Source organism: Scyliorhinus torazame, chromosome 14, assembly GCF_047496885.1.
Source record: "Scyliorhinus torazame isolate Kashiwa2021f chromosome 14, sScyTor2.1, whole genome shotgun sequence".
NCBI lineage: Eukaryota > Metazoa > Chordata > Chondrichthyes > Carcharhiniformes > Scyliorhinidae > Scyliorhinus > Scyliorhinus torazame.
Genome location: NC_092720.1, coordinates 93,619,530 through 93,633,360, shown reverse-complemented (window position 1 = coordinate 93,633,360; position 13,831 = coordinate 93,619,530). Strand labels below are relative to the sequence as shown.

Genomic DNA, 13,831 nt, shown 5'->3' with positions numbered 1-13,831 from the left:
CTTCCCATCGTGATCACTAAGGCCTTTTTAAGAGAGTAGGCAGGAGTATTATGGGGTTTGTGTGGGCAAATAAGACCCCGAGAGTATGGAGAGGGTTCCTGGAACGCAGTAGGGACCGAGGAGGGTTGGCACTGCCAAACCTGGGGAGCTACTACTGGGCAGCAAATGTGGCGATGATCCGCAAGTGGGTTATGGAGGGAGAGGGGGCGGCATGGAAGAGGATGGAGACGGCGTTCTGTAAAGGAACGAGCCTGGGGGCGTTGGTGACGGCACCGCTACCGCTCTCGCAGACAAAGTATACCACGAGCCCGGTGGTGGCGGTAACGCTAAGGATCTGGGGCCAGTGGAGACGGCACCGGGGTGCAATGGGAGCATCGGTGTGGTCCCCACCGGTTTGTCCCGGGGAAGATGGACGGGGGGTTCCAGAGCTGGCATCTGGCGGGGATTGGAAGAATGGGGGACCTGTTCATCGACGGGACGTTTGCGAGCCTAGGGGCACTGGAGGAGAAGTTTGAGTTACCCCCGGGAAATGCCTTTAGATATATGCAGGTGAGGGCTTTTGTGAGGCAACAGGTGAGGGAATTCCCGTTGCTCCCGGCACAAGAAGTTCAAGATAGGGTGATCTCGGGTGTATGGGCCGGGGAGGGCAAGGTGTCGGAAATACACCAGGAGTTGAAAGAAGAGGGGGAAGCGCTGGTAGAAGAGTTGAAGGGTAAATGGGAGGAGGAGCTGGGGGAGGAGATCGAGGAAGGTCTGTGGGCTGATGCCCTAGGTAGGGTTAATTCCTCCTCGTGTGCCAGGCTCAGCCTGATACAATTTAAGGTGGTCCACAGAGCGCACTTGACGGGGGCGAGGTTGAGTAGGTTCTTTGGTGTAGAGGACAGATGTGGAAGGTGCTCAGGGAGCCCGGCGAACCATGTCCATATGTTTTGGTCATGCCCGACACTGGAGGGGTTCTGGAGAGGAGTGGCGGGAGCAATATCTCAGGTGGTGAAAGTCCGGGTCAAGCCAAGCTGGGGGCTAGCAATATTTGGAGTAGTGGACGAACTGGGAGTGCAGGAGGCGAAAGAGGCCGGCATTCTGGCCTTTGCGTCCCTAGTAGCCCGGCGAAGGATCTTGCTAATGTGGAAGGAGGCAAAGCCCCCCAGCCTGGAGGCCTAGATAAATGATATGGCTGGGTTCATAAAGTTGGAGAGGATTAAGTTCGCCTTGAGAGGGTCAGCGCAGGGTTTCTACAGGCGGTGGCAACCGTTCCTAGACTATCTCGCGGAGCGTTAGAGGTTGGTCGGTCAGCAGCAGTAGCAACTTTGGGGGAGGGGGGGGTGGGGTGGGTGGAGGAGACGTCCTGGGGGGGGGGGGGGGAAGGGGGGACTGCCTGGGAGGGTGGATCTACGAGAGATAACATGAAGGGTTGGGGAAACTGGCACATACGGGTGAGGGCCAGTGTACAAAGCTGTGTAAATATATCATTTTGCCATGATATATTGTCATCTTGCTCTGCGCGATTGCTCGTTTTCTTTTGTTACGAGAGGTGGTGGGGTGGGGGGGGGGTTATTGTTTGTAAGGGAGAAAAATTGTGTTAAAAAACTTTAATAAATATATCTTTAAAAAAAAACAAGATAAGCCAGTGGGGTTGAAGTGGCAAACGAAACCACGGTTGCAACTGAGAGGTGTAAAAGAGTGTGCATCCTATTCAGAGGTTGGTTGATAAGCAGGTGTCAAATCCTTTTAAAGATTTTGGGAAGGTAAAGTTCACTTGTGTGTATAAGGTGGAGTAAATAAGGGCGTTAAATCTTAAGTCAATCTTTAATAGTGAGAGACTTGGAGAAATGTAGTTTGGAAGGAGTATTACCAGAAAAGGTGATGATAAGTGGAATTAATGGTGAAAGGGGTAGTGTGCCACTATGGTTAGCGGATCCGATGAAAAGTGAAGTGGTGGTAGCAGTAATAGAGAAATTAGCTTTTTCAAGGGTACAATTCCTGGGTAATGATATAGCTGGATCACAGGTGGGAGTGATGTTTCCTGTGGTTGAAAAAACAGGAGAAAATCAACAACTGAGGTGTTGCAAGAAGCATACCTTGGTGTGTTTCCAGACTGTGTAGTAACAAAGCCACAGGTTGAGACAGGAGAGGCAGTAATCAGGAAGAAAGGGAGGCTGAGGTTCAGTTATCAGAAACAATCTTTGACCAGATGGTTGATAAAGAAGAGGAGCAGGTGGATGAAGTGGATGTCTATAGTTCAGGAAAGTTGGCCGAATTATAACAGAAGGATTCTGAGATAAAGCAGTTGTATCACAAGGCATACACAGAAGTAGAATATGAGCAGATGAGAAGTGGGCAAAAGTTCATCAAGTGGTATTACCGGTGGGTTCTGGAAAGTAGGTTACACGGGGAGCGCAAGAGTTTCCAGTAGGGGGTCATTTAGGAGTCAGGAAAACTCAAGCGAAAATACAAAAACATTTTTATTGGCCTGGACTGCATAAGGATGGAGTTGAATTTTGCCGTACATGTCAGGTAATAGGAAAATCTCAAGTGGTAATCAACCCAGCATCCTTAATACCCATTCCGGCATTTGGAGAACCTTTTATTTGGGTCATAATTGATCGCATGGGACCTCTTCCAAACAAAAAGTCGGAATCAGTTTTTGTTGAGCATAATAGGGTGCTTCTACTAGATTTTGGAAACTACTCCATTACAAAATATATAGCTAAGAGGGTTGTAGAAGAGGTAATTGTATATGATGTAGATGTAGGAAATTCTGGTCCAATGAAGCAACATCCATCTTGACTCCATCCACTAAAGTTGGCACAGGTTCAAGAGGACATTGAAAGCATGCTTCAGAATGAAGTGAGTTGGAGTTCACCAATTGTGATGGTACCAAAACCAGATGGAACGCAACAATTGTGTGTGGACTGTAGAAAAGTCAATGCAGTTACAAAGTCAGATTCCTATCCTATTCTTGTTTGGAAGATTATATTGAAAAGGTGGGGCAAGCAAATTTTTTTTACCAAATTTGACTTGCATAAAAGATACTGGCAAGTGCCTTTATCAGAAAGGGCGAAGGAAATTTTGGCTTTGGTGACGCCAAATGGTCAGTGTCAGTTTCAGTCATGTTGTTTGGAATGAAGAATGCCCAGCAACCTTCCAAAGACTAACCAACAAGGTAATTTTTGGACTAAAGAATTGTACACTATACATAGATGACCTGGTGGTGTTCAGTCAAACGTGGAAGGAGAATAACGTTTGGAACATAAGGAATTGTTAGATTGCTGACAGGAGGCTGGCTCGGTGGTAAACTTGGCTAAAAGTGATTTTGCGAAAACTCAAGTCACATTCTTAGGCCATACTATTGGACATGGCCAGATGGCCCCACGAAATGTGAAAAAGGAAGCTATTGGGGAGTTCACCATGTCATCAATGAGAAGAGCGGTTCCTGGGCATGAGAGATTTCTATGGAAATTGGTGCCAGATTTTAGCAGTGTGGTTGCTCCACTGACTACTTCTGAAAAAGCACAAGAAATTCCATTGGGCGTCCAAATGCCAGGAGGCTTTTGACAATTTTTTTAATGTGTTAACCACCGCACCAGTTTTGCCAACACCAAATTATGCTAGGCGATTTAAGTTGGCAGTTGATGCAAATGATGTGGGTGTTGGTGTTCTTGCAAAAAACGATGAAAGACCTGTTGGTTATTTTTCCAAAAATATTAAATATTCATCATAATCAATATTCGACCATCGAAAAAGAGATATTAAGTTTGGGATTGGCATTGCAACATTTTGGCATTTATATTGCCAACAATTTATCCAAGACAATTGTTTACATAGACCATAATGCATTGAATATTTTGGAGAAGTTTAAAAATTTAAATGAATTACTATTTATATGGAGTTTATTGCTGCAACCATTTGACTTGAAAATTGTACATGTAGCAGCAAGAGAAAACGTGATTCAAGATGTATTATCTTGACTTTGAGATGTGTGAAGAATGGAATGTTCATAGTTGGAAAAGAAAGACTGAAATGGATGATACTAATTGTTTAAATTTGCATGTTTAAGTATAATCAGATTTGTATCTTATAGAGTACTAATAGTGTTTAAAGTTGAAAAGGCTTTGGGAAAATGACGCCATTTTATATATTGCTGGTTCAGTTTTTTGAAGGGGGGAGGTGTGATGAACGTAAGAATTTTTATATATATATTGTAATGTGTCTATTGCGGTTATGTTATTAGAAGAACTTGGGTTAAGGTATACATAGATACATAGAAGATAGGAGCAGGAGGAGGCCTTTTGGCCCTTCGAGCCTGCTCTGCCATTTATCACGATCATGCCTGATCATCCAACTCAATAGTCTAATCCTGCTTTCTCCCCATAGCCTTTAATCCCATTCTCCCCAAGTGCTATATCCAGCCCCTCTTGACTATATTCAAAGTTTTAACATCAACCTCTTCCTGTGGTAATGAATTCCACAGGCTCACCACTCTTTGTGTGAAGAAATGTCTCCTTATCTCTCTCCAAAATGGTTTACCCTGAATCCTCAGGGTGTGACCACAGGTTCTGGACACACCCATCATTGGTAACATCTTCCCTGCATCTACCCTGTTTAGTCCTGTTAGAATTTTATAGGTCTCAATGAGATCCCCCCTCATTCTTCTGAACTCCAGCGAAAACAATCCCACCCTAGCCAATCTCTCCTCATATGACAGTCCCGCCATCCCTGAAATCAGTCTGGTAAACCTTTGCTGCACTCCCTCGAGAGCAAGAACATCGTTCCTCAGAGAAGGAGACCAAAACTGCACACAATACTCCCAAGTGTGGCCTCACCAAGGCACTGTACAATTGCAACAACACATCCCTGCTTCTATTCTCAAAACCTCTTGCAATGAAGGCCAACATACCTGCATGCTTACCTTCAGCGAATGGTGCACAAGGACACCCAGGTCCCGCTGCACACACCCCTCTCCCAATTTACAACCACTCGGGCAGTAATCTACCTTCCTGTTTTTGCTTCCAAAATGAATAACCTCGCACTTATCCAAATTAAACTGCATCTGCCATTGGTTTGCTCTCTCGCCCAACCTGTCCAGATCTTGCTGTAGGACCCCTGCATCGTCGTCACAATTCACCCTCCCACCTAATTTGGTATCATCTGCAAACTTCGAGATGTTATCCAGATTAAATGTCTGCTAACGTTATGATTAATGGGTAAACAGCTAGGCAGGCTATGATGTCACTTATGGGAGGGGCTGGGACTGTTTTTAGTTTAATTTTTCAGCCCTGCCCCATGTTTGTTGTTCTAAGCTTCATTTTGAGAGTTTTACTCTGGTTTCTGAGGACAGCAGGTGTGTTTCTCAAACTGACTTCTGAAAGCTTCTCTTCCAAGGACTGTGTGCAGAAATGTGGAACTCACTGAGCATTAACTGTATTAATAAGTGACAGTTGACATGTATGTATGGAACGTTTAGAAGTAGATGGAAAAGTAAGCTCAAAGACATTTTTTTTAGAACTGTTTAACTTAATTGAAAAGCTGCTTTTCTTTGGTTGTTAATGGGTTTACTCCGGTGTTAATATTGACCGAGTTGTCAGTGGAATCACTCCTGGATCGAAGTATCCTTTCCTCACAGTTCACAAATTGAAAAATTGTTGGTGTCTCATCCAATTTCCCAATATAAATTGGGATCTGGTTCAGGTACCATAACAGAGTTTTGTCTAGTATGCCCATGTCCCTCTAAAGTTTTGTAATGCCAGTAGCTATCCATGATGTTCACAAAATGGGCTCACCAATGATCAGGTAACTCGTTTTGCCACCTTATGAAGCGCCTTTGTAAAGCAACCAATTACATTGGTTCCCGTGAACAAATATTTTTTAAAAGTGCAGCGCTGTTTGGAAGTTGTAACCTCTTACTGTTACAAATACTTAAAAATTGAACTGTTCACAATTCAGCGCTTCATTACAAGTATGTTGTTTTTATTTTTTTTTAAATAATGATTTCTATGTTTAATTTCTGATTTGTATTTGCTGGACTATGATAGGGTTCTCCCTGGACAGAACCATTCAACAAGATGAGCACAGTGATGGAACAAATCAGAAACGAAATGCTTGACACACAGAACAGAAATGTAGGCAAATTCTTATTTTCCACATTTTTTTCATATTGCCAAAACGTTAAACTTATCAGCTAATCTTCTTGAATGTTTTTAAGTGCTTTGCTAATCTGCAGCAGCTTTCTTTTCTGAGGAGGTTTTTATTTTTTAGGTTAGCCGACATGGAGATCCCACTGGTCAGTCTATGAACAGCTCCACTGTAATGACCTATGCAAAAATGGGGAATGAGCCTCCCAAAATATTTCAAGCTTCCAGTCACATACACAGTGTTCCTGGTGGAGTAAGTATTCTGAATTCTTAATAGCTTTAAGTATTCTGTAGGAATATATATATAATATATATATATATAATATATCAGTTTTATTTATTTTTATCTGATGTAAGATTTAGGAGGTTCACTTTTTTGTATAACCCCCCAATTGCAAATCACATCAAGTTCGAGAGACTTAACCAAATGTCAAGAAAGAGCGCTTTAAATAATGAATTCAGAAAGTTTATTAACCATGAAAAAGTTAACAAGTCAGAAAGATAAAAAGCAAAGTATCAACAGTAAGAGGAGAAAGCTTAACTTTAACAATTGAACACAGCTCTTACCACCCTTCTCAGACCAAGTTGTGAAGTGACAGCATCAAAAATAGCTCTCAGCACCTTCCAATAAACATCACTGTCTTCCCACATCTCCTCTCTGCCTCTACCTTATAAACATATCTCTCTTCTCTCTTCTCTCTTCTCTCTTCTCTCTTCTCTCTTCTCTCTTCTCTCTTCTCTCTTCTCTCTTCTCTCTTCTCTCTTCTCTCTTCTCTCTTCTCTCTTCTCTCTTCTCTCCCCCTTGCTACCATCACCTTTCACTTTACACCTCTCTCTCTGCCTCTGCCTGTCCTTACCCAAAATGGCATCTCGAGACCCCTTTTTATACCTTACAAATTGAAAGCCCACCTCAGCCAATTGTTTGAAATGTAGCCAATTGATCTCACTTGTCAATGATTAAATATGAATTAGCCCATTGACCTTTGGCTAATTACGCACAATTATCTCAGTTTTAAGACAATGCTCCTTTTCAAACAATATCTGTTATCTTGAGGTAGATTTGAGTGTCAAGCAATAATTGGTCAACATAGATTTCTGATATTTGGAGTTGGGGTCCCTTCAACAAAGACTTATTCAGTCCTTCTCCCAATTAAGGTTAACATTCATGTCATCTCTTTATTCTGCGGCCTGAGAAACACACATTAATCTGTCTCTCACAGCATTTTAAAAATCTGTATTAATAATCAAATGTTAATATGCTTATAATTATAAAAGTTTGTGTTCCAAATTGCATTTCCAGCCTTTCTTAACATATTGATTAATGAATTACTTATTCTTTAATTGTCTCAATTAAAGCTCTCTACTTAACTAATCTGGCTGATTTCCAATAATGCTGGTTCAGTTTTTATTAAAACAACTTCTGTAAATTTTAGCAGAAAATGCTTAAGAAAATATTAATTCAAACTGCAAAATGATATTCACACTAAAACCTGTGATTTTCAAACTACCATCAGTCCCCATTTTGAGGATGAAGTATATATTGTCAATATATATTGATCCTTCACTATTCGGTTTATCTCATGGGTTTCTCTTGGACATAATAAATGACTTCCTGTCCAAGCCAACGATACAAATTTGTAGCCTCCTGGTGAGGACTATCAAGTTTTTTAAAATTCCAGTTACGTGATGTGGGGCGTCGCTGGCCAGGCCAGCATTTATTGCCCATCCCTAGTTGCCCTTCAGAAAGTGATGGTGAGTTGCCTTCTTGAACAGCTGCAGTCCTTGAGGTGTAGGTACACACACTGTGCTGTTAGGGTGGAGTTCCACGATGTTGCCCCAGTCACTGTGAATGAACGGCGATATATTTCCAAGTCAGGGTGGTGAGTAATTTGGAGGGGAACCTCCAGGTGGTGGGGTTCCCAGGTATCTGCTCTTGTACTAGTATTAGTATGGCTAGTCAAGTTCAGTTTCTGATTCATAGTAACCCACAGGATGTTGATTGTGGAAGATTCAGCGATGGCAATGCCATTGAATGTCAAGCGGTGGTGGCTAGATCCTCTCTTGAGGAGATGGTCATTGCCTGGCACTTGTGTGGCATGAGTGTAACTTGCAGCCCAAGCCTGGATATTGTCCAGGTCTTGCTGCATTTGGACATGGACTATTTCATTATCTGAGGAGTTATGAATGGTGCTGAACATTGTGCAGTCATCCGCAAACATCCCCTACTTCTGACCTTCTGATGGAAGGGAGAACACTGATGAAGCATCTGAAGATGGTTGTGCCTAGGCCACTACCAAAGGGTGAACAGAACCAGAATTACGCTTATCATTTGTACGAACACAAAGATGGTGGAAATAGCTCCTAACCAGGGTTTTTTGCTTTCAGTAACAATATACAGTCATGTCACAATAGTTACATTAACACCTAGTGAAATTGCCAAGATTGGCCCAGTTAGATTTTCTCTCGAGAGGTGGCGTTGGTTCCCGGCCTTCATTCCTGTTTGTTGAATATTGATCTTTAGGGAAAGGTTCAGGCAGGCGAGTATATCAGGGTGTGGAGTATCAGGATATACATCTGTAACAAAACAAAGTGTAGCATTTACTTTTTCACAGTTTTTAACTCATACGTGTGGTACCATTTCTGTTCTCTGTCTTTTACTTGTCTTTCATGGTAGTAACATGGCCCATTGAGTGGGGTAATCTACATACAACTTTTCAATTTTAAGTTTCCGTTCCATCTCTCCGCCACTCTAGAAGACATGGATGGTAGTTGATGTAAAGTTTGTGTGTGATTTCAAGCAATTTTTTCATTTAATTTTTCAGGTGAAATGTGGCCCTTGGTAACTATCTATCTGCATTGATTGTCCCCCACGTACAGATTACCTTAAATCGGTAAAATTCCTTACAAAGATTTTGCTAGTTTGAAGTTATTTATATATCATTACTCATGTCTCAACTACCAAATCAAATGAAATTAACTTAAGATCCTCCAGCTCTTTTTCTTTAAAACTGTATCCAATTTGTGGGTATTTGTTACTGCACATCATTACTTCCTCACCTTCATTTGTCCAGTCCAAAATTCATTTTACTTTGCCTCACTTGCCAACTATCACAGTATATAATGCCATTCTTATTGTTTTAAAGAAAGTTTCTCTGTGGAGTAAATGTCAGTGCCTCAATGATTTAAGGATGTTGTTTCGCTCTACTAACCTCACTGACCATTTCATACCATTTGTCAAGTAGTTGCACATGACTGAGACCTGTTTTTCAGTGCATTCAACTAAGTATCCCCTGACCTTTTGAACCAGCCCATTTTTGAACTGATTTCCTTCATATTCTATTGGTTACTTCCACATGTAATAACCCTCACGAAACATACGGGGACAACCCAATTGATCTCCCGGAAGGGCTCATGGAATATTGGTTTCTCCGCTAATGGAGGCCCATCAACTTGGACGCATAGAATCAACCCTTAAAAGCCGGCCTGGATTGGGAGTGACGGGATTGATAGTCCCGATTGGGATCTATGTGCTGTATGCCGCGATGCTGCCTATTCTTTTGGCTGAAAATAGACTGCCGTTTTGATTCATCTTCTCGAGTCTCCTGAGCTTTTAGAATATGTAACATATCTGCAAACCTATGCAGTATGTCAGTATCATGCCGACACATTCTTGACTCTCGGGTTATCTCTGCAAAAGACGAACGGCTGAAGCGGAGGTGATCGCGAGACGACACGGCAGCGAAAACCGTCCGTGAGAAGCAAGCGACAACACCAACCCCAGATCCATTTGCGCATTGCTCTTTATAATTGTTCTGTAATTGTTTCCCCGGCGCCCAAATGTATATGTACCCCCCCAATTCCCCCCCCCCCACAAACAGATGCCTACTTATGTGCTAAAAACAATACTGCCAATTGTACAGAGCTGCTGTTGTTGAGCCAGCACATTATACCCTGCCAGTTATTTTATTCTAACTTTTTTTTTTTGTTGTTGCTTGTTTTATTTTTTGTGCGTGTTCCCTTCTCTTCTATGTATATATGATTTTGTGTACATAACGGTAAATATACTTTATTCAAAAACCCCCAAAAAAACATTTATTAAAAAAAACTTTGCAAAAGACCTTGAAGTCTTTGTTCATCTCTCCATGTGTGGCCACGATGCTTCAGATAGTGGCCAGATTATCAATTTCAGTTCTCTCAACAACAAAAAAATTCCTAGGCAAGAACACAAATACCTCCAAGAGGAATCTTAATTTATCTAGTCTCATCTTCATTTTCCTTTCACCAGAATTTACATTAATCGCAAATTGACATATTGAACTGCACCAAATGTGAATTATTCCAATTCCCATTTGATGTATAATTTTTCCCCTAACTCTAATTCCTTATACTATTTTACACATGCAGTTGTTATTCCCACTTACCTTGAGATCCAGCTCCACTATCAATCTCTGTTAGCAGCTGAATGCATTCCCATCAGTGACCATCTTTCCCATTGGCACTGCTGAGATCAGAGAGCTGGCAGCCACTTGATTGGTCAGTCGTTCCTGAAGGCAGGACTTCCTCCTCTGATTCTTCCAATGGCATCAACCAATTTGTTGTCATATCATGAAAAGCAGAACTGCTAAGTTGATCTTACCTGAGAAGCATATGGTGCGTTGCAGTTGGCCACAGCATCTCTGATTTCTATCCATTGATTCTTGTTAGGTTCATGGATGTAAGCAGAGGATAAGGTGGATCCAGTCTTGATTGTGATGTTGCCCATCGTTAAACATGACCTTGTTTTACATCATTACCTGACCCTTGTTCTTTGTTAATCTCCTGATCTACTGTACCACACAAAGCAGCATGAAGATTCTAAAACTTGAACACATCTGGCAGCATAGTAGCACAGTGGTTAGCAGTGTTACTTCACAACGCCAGGGATCCGGGTTTGATTCCTGGCTTGAGTCACCGTTGTGCAGAGTCTGACCCCCACCCCCCACCCCCCAACCCAGTGATGACAGAACTACTTGCAATCTACTTGTAGCTAGACAGCAATAAATTGCAACTGGTGAACTCAGTATCATTGAGCCCTTTATACAGAGTAGTATATCCATTGTGATCTCTTTGTGAATAATTATTAATTTTAGTGTAACCTGCTGGACCAGATGCTGGAAAATGGGATTTAAATGAGTGGCTAATTTATTTTTTCTCCTTTTGGCCGGCACAGACACAATGGGCTGAATGACCTCTTTCTGGTCCGTCACTTTTCTGTGGTTCTGTATGCATGCACAGCAGTTAACCAGGCTGGCTGTCAGGCAATTAACCTGCTGCAAACATCTAAAACTAAAGAACCTGCATGGTTGACACCCAAAGATCTGCTGCCCTGTAGGAATGAGGGCTTTAGATTCCTGGAACATTGACATTGTCCTACACAGGCTAGACAGGTTGCACCTGAATCGAGCTGGGATCAATTTCCTTGTGGGGTGATTTGTTAGTGCTATTGGGAAGGATTTAAATTAACTTAGCAGGGGTGTGTGAACAAAGGGCTAATATTGGAGAAGAAAAGCAAGGTGCACAGAGATAAGACTAATGCCAAATGCACAAGAATAGGAAATAGGTGAGAGTAAGGGAATGGAATGATGTCTAAAATGAATTTACTGTGCATGTTATGAGGATAGATAGGAGAGGTTGGGACTGATCTTGGAGAGAAGAAGGCTGAGAAGAGATTTGATAGAGATGTTCAAAGGTATGAGGGGGCTAGACAGAGTAAATAGAGATAAACTGTTCCTCCTCGTAAAAGGATCAAGAACAAGAGGGCACAGATTTAAGGTGATTTGCAAAAGCAGCAAATGTAGTGTGAGAAAAAACTTGGTCTACAATGCACTGCTTGGAACTGTGGTGGAGGAAGTTCCAATCAAGACATTCAAGAGGACATTAGATCATTACTTGTATTGAAACAATGTGCAGAGGTATGGGGAAAAGACAGGAGAAAGGCACTAAGCCAGAATGCTTATTTGGAGAGTCAGTGTAGACACGATGGACCAAATTACCTAGGCTGTAACCATTCTGTCATTCTATGTATGTGAATGCATTAAGTGTGGCATATAAGATTGGTGGGCTGATAGTTCTATATCAAAAAAGTGCAGGACTGGGTAGAAAATATTAATAGATGTAAGGTGTTCAGGATGGATGGAGAAAGAAAGGAAGGGAGAACATTACAGTGCTGGAGATGGAGAATGTCCTGTAGGGAACAAGGACAGAATGTATTTGGTTAGAGCTATAAAAAAGCAATTAAAAGATCATTACAGAGTAAAACAGGACAGCTGTGCGTACACGGCATTGGCAGCAAATGCAGCCTTTGTGAAATGTGTTCATTGTTATGTTTTAGTGTGTTGCAATGATTGAGTCAGTGCACCACAGAACATCAAGTTTGTGACTAGTTAAGATTTATTAAATTACAAAAACGTGGGTAGAAAACAATACTAATACTACAAACAAGGTGTAAACTGTTAACTAGAATACGAGAGCTAATATAAAACATGACTATCCACGATAACTCCTCACCCAGATTCCCCAAAACTGCAGTGTCGCATGGTGTAGTTCTACTGCCACCTGCTGGGTGGAAGTCTAACATATTAACATGCAGAATTGCTCATGCACATCATTACATCCCCTTTCCTTTAGATTTTAATAAAAATATAATATACATCATTTCAACTAATTATCATACATATGCATAGCATAACAATTCAGAGTATTTACAATTACGGTGTCCACTACAGATTCAGTATGTCAGGCTTCTTTCGATGTCTCGTTGACCTAAGCTTTTGTTGATCCGCCGAATCTGCTTGACATTCTTGTGACTCTGAAGATGCCTCTGTTGGAATTGCATTACTCTGTGCATCTTCAGGTTGTACACTTGATTCTTGTTTAGGTTGCATTGATTTGGATAGACAGAGGTTTTCATGCACATCATCTGCTGACAGTGAAGTAACAGGTTTCTCAATTTTTAACAAAGCTCTTCTGTTTCTCCTGAGTACCTGCTCTTGCTCTGAGATGACAATGCAGGATCTTGGACCTATGTCCTATATCACCGTTGCACACTTTGACCAGCCATCAGGATCTCCAGCTATGCAATATTATTGTGTTCTAAAGGCTGTAGAGACCTGGTTGACCTGTCATAGTATCTCTTCTGCTTCCTCTTTTGAGACTGCAGTTGATGTTTTATTTTGTGACTTGCTTTTTCTAAAATTTGTTTTTATTCAAAATTTTTCAATAATTTTTACAAACCATTACAAAAAGAAAACAACAAAAAGCATAGTAATAATCAAGAAAACAACTTAACAAATTAGCAAAACAAGGTGGGGTATCTACCCTTTACAAATAAAATCTACCCATCACTCCTACCACCCCCCCCCCCCCTCTGGTTTGCTGCTGCTGCTGACCTCCACTTAACGTTCCGCGAGAAAGTCAAGGAACGGTTGCCACCGCCTGGAGAACCCCTGCAAGGACCCTCGTAAGGCAAACTTTATCCTATCCAATCTGAGAAATCCAGCCATGTCACTGACCCAAGCCTCTACGCTTGGGGGCTTCACATCCCTCCACATTAACAAGAGCCTTCTCCGGGCTACCAAGGAGGCAAAGGCCAGAACTCCGGCCTTTTTCGATTCCTGCACCCCCGGATCGTCTGACACCCCAAATATCGCTATTCCCCCAGC

At 41.9% G+C, this 13,831-nt stretch overlaps 1 protein-coding gene across 1 annotated transcript in view; it reads left to right on the top strand.

The window, feature by feature from the left end:
* The window catches only part of mlf1 (myeloid leukemia factor 1), a 150,802-nt gene that overhangs the window by 73,179 nt on the left and 63,792 nt on the right, over positions 1-13,831 (top strand). Inside the window, exons 3-4 of the mRNA XM_072474500.1 lie at positions 6,033-6,119; positions 6,256-6,384. Of these exons, the coding sequence (XP_072330601.1) occupies positions 6,033-6,119; positions 6,256-6,384 (216 nt within the window). The remainder of the gene's footprint in view (positions 1-6,032; positions 6,120-6,255; positions 6,385-13,831) is intronic.